The sequence below is a fragment of the Clavelina lepadiformis genome, chromosome 4 (genome assembly GCF_947623445.1).
Source record: "Clavelina lepadiformis chromosome 4, kaClaLepa1.1, whole genome shotgun sequence".
NCBI lineage: Eukaryota > Metazoa > Chordata > Ascidiacea > Aplousobranchia > Clavelinidae > Clavelina > Clavelina lepadiformis.
The window spans coordinates 1,174,127-1,182,738 of NC_135243.1; the positions used below are offsets into that span (position 1 = coordinate 1,174,127).

The 8,612-nt window shown below is 36.8% G+C and overlaps 1 protein-coding gene across 1 annotated transcript; it reads right to left on the reverse strand.

Annotated features, from left to right (window-relative positions):
* Positions 1 to 300: 300 nt before the first annotated feature.
* On the reverse strand, positions 301 to 4,650 carry LOC143451643 (corticotropin-releasing factor receptor 2-like). The gene is made up of 10 exons (XM_076952344.1): positions 4,638 to 4,650; positions 4,261 to 4,401; positions 3,997 to 4,131; positions 3,725 to 3,804; positions 3,352 to 3,473; positions 2,769 to 2,889; positions 2,395 to 2,548; positions 1,211 to 1,344; positions 675 to 896; positions 301 to 432 (listed from the first exon to the last, which is right to left on the reverse strand). Exons 1-10 carry the CDS (start codon positions 4,648 to 4,650, stop codon positions 301 to 303), a joined length of 1,254 nt encoding a protein of 417 aa, XP_076808459.1.
* Between the last annotated feature and the right edge of the window lie 3,962 nt (positions 4,651 to 8,612).

Here is an 8,612-nt window from a genome sequence, read left to right on the forward strand (position 1 = left end):
TCGGAGCACTCGTTTCATGCAAAATGACCGAGTGCAATTGGTGGGAAGGTAATTGTTCTGGTCTTTCAGTTCCGGATTCGTCACAAAGTCTGTCTAGCTTAACGGTTACGTGGAAATGAGTAGTTAGTGGTGTGGATTGAGTCGAGTGACGTCTCACTAAATATAATAAAAATCGTGCCTTAACTGTGATAAACCAAGCAGGCCATTCAAATCGAGTAATGACATGACATCTTTGATTTGTGGCTGGATGGGTGAAACCTTCATTTGTTAAAAAATATTTAATAAATTACAGATTAAACATCAGCCAATACCACGGAGGTCTTTCTCCAAGCAGGGCACTCTTGTATTGTGACGCCATTTCCGCCAATTCCTTCCAACCGCGTTCAGAATTTCTGAGTTGCTCAAGCAATAAATCAAACAGACCAAGAAACCCTGCCGTGTCATAAAAAACAATAAGTTGTCTGAAATTCGTCAGAAATATATTAATCAAAACATTTATGGCTCCGTCAGTGAAACGACAGAGTGTTATGACGTCAAGTCGTCAATACACGAATGGTAGAGAAGCGCAATTATGTGCAGATCGCGATTGTAAGACATGTAGTTAAAGGTGCCAGTTGCATTCCGTAGATGAAAGACAATTCTGACCGCACAATCGAAGGAATCAACAAGTTTACCTGAAATGACTGAAAGATGGCGTTGACGTAGAAGAAAGCGATTTCACCAGCGCCATCTCCCGGACTGAGGAAAAACAAGATGTAAGTAATTCCAAGAAGGTTGAAAAGAAAGAAAGCCGCCTTTACTGCTTTTGAATAGGTCACTGCACTTTCCAGCGAGTTCTGCTTGATGAGTTTAGTGACCAAAATTCGAACGACATTCACCATTATCAACGCGTTGATCTGTTTAGAAGGAAATAAATGTTTTAATTTCAAAGCGTCATAAATTACTTGGTTGATGGTGGATGAACCGTGTTGACCCAGTAGATAGTAAAATAAAAACAAGATATAAGGTGGTCGCACTCTGAAAGTTAACTTTATTTTTGATTCTTCTACACGAGCTTTCGCAAGCATAAGTTTCTTCTTCAGGTTTACTAAGAGATGGCAAAAATTATTTCAAATAAGTTACTCCGAGCGACTGGTAGTTCTGATCCTGACTGCTATAGCCAATACTTAATTCTGATCATTGTTATAATGTGACGTCATAAACAACTTACCGCGAACAAGACAAAGATGGGAATCTGGTAGAAATATTCGACCCAGGTATCTGTCGGGTTCTGCATCCAGCATTCTTTGTCATCATAAACCGCTTTAAGCACCGCCCATAAGACCGTGATTGGGATCGGTGTGCCTGCGTCATAGACATCTTGTGTTATTAGTAATTAACATGTTTTCGATGAAAATTTGTGCTGAACATATCTGATACAAACAGCTTAATGAAACAGGTATAAGCTTTGGTTTATGCAACATCTCAGAAACACGTATAAAAACACAAAAGACTCCTTTATACTCCTACAGCGCTATTAACAAAACATTCCTAGCGCAATCTAAAAGAGTTAGGACAAGTTTTAGAGTGTTAATATTCGGACCAATTTTAAGTTGCATGACATATATGACATTAAATAACCTGACTAAGTTTGTTGGTTGGAAAGGATTTTGATGCGGCTCTTATTAATTTTATTGCTACAGTAGAAACAAACAGAAGAACACTCGCGTCTTTATCTCACTGAGCACATTATAGTAAATGAAAGCATAATCATTCTGGTTGTGACGTCATAATTAGTCGATAAACATAAAGGTTGTTTTTAGCAGTCTACTAGCAGCAGTTAGACTAGTTAGAGAGTGCGCAGGCTGTAACAGCCAACCAACTATGAGTAAATCTAAGAAAAGAAAAGTGTCTGAAGAAACCAGAACGTTCAACGATTCGTGGACAAATTCATTTGCTTTCTTACTGAATTAACTGCTTTTATAAATGCGACACATGACAGTTTTGTTACAGAGTGTCGTTTTCGTTTTATTGTGAAAATAGTTTTGCGGCTCCCATTGATTTTTATTTTGTGGAATATCGGTTAAAATGGCTCTTTAAGTGCAAAAGGTTGCCGACCCCTGGCCTATGACATTAAATAACCTGACTAAGTCAATGGTTGAACAGGATTTTGTAGAAGCCAAAGACGATGGCGGTAACAATGGACTATCTGACATCACAATAGTCACTATGCGTGTAGGTAGCTTTGACACTACCACGTGACCATGATACCCTATCACCAAACTTGGCAAAAATAAATAAATGTGTGATGAAGAATAATTCTTTCTTCAGAACTGACTGTAGGTCGAAACCCACTGACTCGTAAAATGGGAATCGAAATATTGATCAAAGCAACTGTAATTAATCCTGACTTACCCCAACCTAGCGCCATGTATAGTTTTATGCTGAACCTGTCGTACGTGTAAGCCATGACCACCATCATGTGAAGGTAGACGCCCTCCACGAACATCCAGCAGTAGGTGGCCACTTGAGAGTAGATGGAGATGGCGGCCAGGACTCGACATAGAACCTGGAACCAAACCTGGGCGATTGTGATAAGAAGAAGTGGCGTAAACAATTGTGCAGACTTGCACATATTATATAAAGATATTTTGTTTACCAAAAAATGTCGATACAACAAACCGTAAATTTGTAATTAAACTTAAACTTAAACATTATAATTAGCTTCGTTGTAAGAGTAGTGGTAAGCATAAGATATCGTTTACGTCATACTAATTACGTCAAAATACCTCATTGTTTTTACTTGTTTGGTAGCTGGTGGAGAAACTATGAATTAACCAGATGACGTTTTGTAGAATGAGTGACGTAGCAAGATTCCAATGAATGATATTTCTCCAACACCGGATGCTTCTACAACGTGATGACGTAAACAAAATGACGTATGCATGCCGTAATAAAGCCGAAATAACCTATTTTTGCCAAGAGAACAATAGAATTGGATTTCACTTCATGCTTTGTATAAAGTGTTAGCATAGAGTTTATGCGATAGAGTCCTCCCTATACAAGAGATATTTTTCTAACATAACTCTTTTAACTTTCAACATGCAAACTATACACTTTCTTATAACCAGTTTATTATAATTGAATCGTTGCAGAACTTCCATCGCGTAAAGCCGCGAATTTTCGTCATCACCTCTCTGTGAATTTTCCAAAACTTCGTTTAGGTCATAATTGAATTTACTTGAAGCCACAGTATAATCATGACTCAAGGTCTCAAACGGCTAAGACTGAGATCAAAGAATACGGGGTCAATGACCTCTAAATCGAGTTATCGCGATGTTTTAAAATCGATGTCATCCGCCATAGATGTACCTGAGTCTCCAGAAGAGTAAAAAAGCGATGACCAATGTGAAGAGGGAAAGTCCCCTACCTACGTAGGTTATGATGACGACAATCTTGAGATGGGCATTGACGTAATCTTCGGCAGGGTTTCTCTGAAATTCAAGAAAAGTGTAAATTACTTTTTAGATTTAAAAATTTCTATCCCAGGCGATGTTAGTATTGAATCATATAATTCGAGACAAGCAATCTTGATCATATAAGTTGATAAAGATTGTCGAATCTTGATTGAATTTATTTAAAGTTAATTGAATGTAAGTGACCTAGTTGTTGTTATTCTGGATTTATAAAATCTATCCGTGCAGGTAATAAAATGTTTATGTGAAAGCATTGATGCAGAACTGACCGAGTCCGGTATTGGACGACAAGCAGTAAAATTAATGCGAGACCATCTTCCGTCTGATTTACACTTGCGAGTCGCGTTAACTGGATTTCAAAGAAAGTAACTCATAAGAATGCTCCATTTATTTTCAACGATAACCTTGTAGACTATCGAATGTCATATACATTTTCAAGTTTATCTATTTGTAAACAATAATATAGGCAGCTCCATTGCAATGAGAATATAAAAAGTATACTGTAAATAACTTAATGTCGTCCAGGTTAAAACCCTCATACATGAATTGTTGTAATGAACTCCATTGAGCTTCTTAAAACATCTCGTGTAGGCAATGCCGCCACCAAGCGTCTGGGAAAAACAGACATCCGGGGGATTCATGTTGGTCACGTGGGTGTTGACGTAAGGGCAATGACCTTTAACAAGGAAAGAAAGGTGAGAATTTTGTGGAAATATCGAGTATTTCTAGTTTTGTGAAAAATTGAAATTGTTTCCGTGTTTGTTAGTTGAGATTGAAACAAGAAATTGTTTCGTCATAATATTACCGGGTACTTTGGTGTAATTTTGACAGAATTTGGCAATGATGACGCAACTCGTCTGTTTCTCTCCCAGAAACTCAATTTCTTTATCGTGGGGCTCTTTGCTGGGTCGAATAGGAAAAGTAAATACAGTATTAGCAGGTTCGACTAAAATAAGACGTCACTGAGAACTATTATGACATCATTTTCGATATAAAGCGATTACCTATAATTGGCACACATTTTGTCCAAATTTGTTGAACTGATTCCACTGACCATCAACTAAGAAAAGAATAAAAGTGACGAAAAATACAAAAATTAAAAGTCAATCAACTCTGTCCAACTCACGAGAAGTGTTGCTGATATTTGAAAGTGACGTAAGAAAAGAAGACTCGCTTTCTCACAGAGGTGATACATAGTCCACGGTTTTTCCGATCCTTGTTACGTCATTGCAGCTTAAATCGTATTTCAGTTCGAATGAACGACAGGTTTTTCTGGTTTAGTTTTTTATATGACTCGGTTTCAAATTTCAAAGTTTTACTAATTTCAGAATAAAATATGAAAAATCTTTTATAAACAACAATTCTATTTCTATCAATTCTATATCTCGCTCTGAATATTTCACATTTATTTAAAGATTTAGTCAAAGTCGCCAACATTATGGCAGACTTAATGAAACATTAAGACACTCATGACTACTAAAAAGTTGAAGATAAAGCGTTAAATCTCTGATAAAATTTTTCCGTTGAAAACTAGCAGCAGAAAATGACGCTTGGTTTTGTTTTGGTGGAAAGTTTGATTGATCAAAAATAAACGTAGAGTTATAAACTACAGCAATTGTTAAGTCATAACCACATTGATAAACAGCTCTACATATCTATACATATCTTAGTTACTTGACAACGTCAAAATGCAAGTTACAGCAACGTGGCCAGGTTATTATGCACAATACGTCATATTTCATCACCTATCTTGTATTTTGACTTAATACCTGTGCGGCCAAGAAAACCAAGACTACTGGATTTGTTTGAACGTTCATTTTTACGAGAATGACATCATTGTCAATGACGTCATTACTTGAACAATCTCTTAATTGAAACTTTTCTTATACAGGCCTATAGCTGATGCAGAAAAAAGCGAACAAAATTTGTTTAATTTTATCCCAACTAATTTTATTAACAAAAGCATACCCATTAATTCCTGAACACATCCTCTGCTCGTGTTATAAATCAGACACCTCGCACTACAACTGTTGCTTTTATTGCAACGGCATATGGGCTTTCTATGGCTATAACTATAACTTTATAAATCTTTCATTATACCTTACTTATAAATCTTTCTTAGACGACAGAAAGTGAAAACAGTCATGACTGAAACAAGCAAGTCTAACATTAAAAGTTCGAGTAAAAAAAAGAAACAGACATAAAAGAAACAACTCAAAAGATATTTCAATAAACACGGCAGGCTCCATCAATGCGGGTGGTTTTATAAATCCACCACGACACCACGTCACTCTACAGCCCTGCACTGAACTAACTACCCAAGCATATGGCAAACTACATTATGAAGAAAATTTAATTTTGCGCGATGCCATTTCTTCTGAAGTTGGACTATATCCAATTAGAGTGTAAATTCGAGGCCATATTTAGTACTTATAACTCAATAATGCCATTTTTCTATTCATTTGTCTTTTTGCAATTCTGCCAATAAATCTTGATTTTCAAAACCTGGATTGTAATTTTGTACGATTAAGTTATATTTGTTTTATAAACCACAATTTTTGAGTGTCTAGTTGCGAGTTTCTTGCAAACGAGAAATTTTCAACTATATAAGAAAGAGCTCGTTTGTTGTTGTCATCTGGAAAGTTTTTTTTTACCAGCTACGGGTGAAAATTAAAGAGGAAAATTAAACAAATTCATTAGGTACAGTACGAAAGTTATCGCGAGGTAAAATTGACGCCTTAGTGTCAAATTTCGTCCGCACTTGCTTGTAGAAGTCTTATATTTTTAGATTCTTTTAGAATGTGGGAAATTGTGTGGCAATAAAACCATTCCTTTAAGCAACTACTCCATTAGAAAAATCTTGCAACTAAATTTAACGATTTTGGAAAATTTTTAAATTATGAAAAGAAAGAATTTTAATGTTGATTTATCTGTTTCTGTTAACCTCACCAAAGACACAACTGTTTCGAAGCATTCGTCATGTATATTTTCCCAAGCAGCCTACGTCCATGCAATGTGCTTAAGTGTGGTCAGAGGGACCTGTAAATATTACTGCTAAATATTACTGCTAATATTGCCGCTAAACCTCATTATCCTTCCAAGAAGCACTCCGGTATAACTCGAAAGAAATTTGTGAGTGAAAACGTCGCTTACGAGAAACTAAATCCTTGCGAGGTGCGTTGGTAATACCGCCTCTGACGTCAAGCAGATCCCACATCAAACTATGTACAAATCAACAACCAACTTTCTATAAAAATGAAATATTCTAAAAAAACATTTAGAAGAAAATTGCGTATTAACATGAATACGTAGAAAGGCTGAAACTTCCCGTTGATGTTCGTTCTTATTGTTAAGTAACGATTCATTTGGTGAGAGATTCATTGTAGGTTTAGTCCCCGCATGTTGGCGCTGTGTTGGATTTACACCAGAACCAACGCTGTGTTGACGGTCAAACAAATTCCTCCCCAATTCAAACAATATTAACTTTGTTCGAATTTACAGATTGTCAAAAGTCTGACGGTGTACTTCTGCACTAAGTGCAACAATAGCAATTGATGTTTTAACAAAAGGCCGTTTGCGACATGTTTTGAGTAGACATCCTCTCGAAAATTTTTATCTTCCTTTCCTATTAATACTTCCCCTAACTATGTTATTTCCAGACTATATGATATGACTTATTAAAATTATTTAGGTCTAAATGATTCCTGTGTTCGGCGAGAATTTTCTATAACTGACAGCTGGATTGCATTACCCGTTAGTTGGCGGTGGCTGTGATATTTGCTATAATTGTCAGACCACGTTAGTAAATGCAGGCATAACCATGCGCTATTTATCTCGAAAATCTTGACAAGAAGTGTTGTGTTTCCAACATATATCATGATAGACTCCAAAATTTATCAGAGAAACAAAATAGGTGTACAGACACTTAATCACCGACACATAATTACTGGGACAGTTAATCACGCAACATTTAATCACGCGACACATAATTGATTTGTGATTAAGTGTTTGTGTGATTAGTTATTAAGTTATCATTAGTTACTAGATTAGTTTATAAATTAGTGTAATTAGTCATTAAGTGATTAAGTGTCACCAAACAAACAAAATATTGACGCTATTAAATGCAGCAATAACTAAGGATTAGGGCCTATTTTCAAGGTGGGACATGTCTCAAATTTCGAAAAAGGGTTTCCCCAACTCTTGAACAAGAGGGGTTAAAAACAGGACAACAAGTAAGATAAATTGACACAGTCGTTGAGTGTAAAAGAATTCTGGTCCTGAGCTGGTTTATAAAGCGGTGACTACGTTTGGTACAAATATCTATTAAAAACTTTACACGGAAAATTTTGTTTCATTTCGTATCAAAACTTTTAACTTTCTACTTTAACTAACTGACTTATTACTTTTTGACATCTTGGCGTTTCTCCCTTGCAGGTACACCGTACCGTACCCTTGCACCACCGTACCCTTGCAGGTACACCGTACACGCGTCATCATGTGTATACGTCATGCAAAGCAGTCGCTTTGTTACGATGGACGCGAGGCAGACTCCAATAAGCCATTGGCAGATGATGATGATGATGATGATGAAGTGATGGTTAGCTCTTTAAATCGTGGAGCTTCATGATGTTGATGTTTTAGCTCTGAGGCAACTTTAGGAGGAGTAGCAACTTAAATCGTGGAGCTTCATTATCACCGCGTCATAGTTATTCTGAAACAGCGGCGTAACCTAAGTTTTAGCCGCCCTGCGCTAAGGCAGAAATAATCGACCCATTCCCGAAGCCATATTTTGAATTTCGTAGAAAGCCGAAAGTGCTTAAAGGCTAGTTGATAAATTCCTGCGTTTCGACCATCCAGCTCAGGACACGAGGGACGCAAAACTTTTCTATTTTTACACCTCATATAAAACGCTTTAAAACGCCTCAAAAATTAAATTTATTTTCGTACTTACATTTAAAATCGCTGCGGAAATTTCTAAATTTTCACCTTATCGTGTGGCTTATTGTTTGGCGCTTCATGCGTCGCTGCGAGGTGCACTAAAGTATCTCATCCAATGTTAGTTCATGTCGAGCTGCATCTTCGAATGGGATTCCGGCGACCTCGAACTTCTTCGCCAAACGAAGATAAATGAGCTCATGCAGAAGACTGGGGTGAGAA

Coding starts and splice junctions, on each gene's coding strand:
- LOC143451643 (XM_076952344.1), bottom strand. Junction 3,474..3,724: donor GTCGTCCAATACCGGACTCG/GTCAGTTCTGCA, acceptor CTTGAATTTCAG/AGAAACCCTGCCGAAGATTA. Junction 433..674: donor CCATCTTTCAGTCATTTCAG/GTAAACTTGTTG, acceptor ATGACACGGCAG/GGTTTCTTGGTCTGTTTGAT.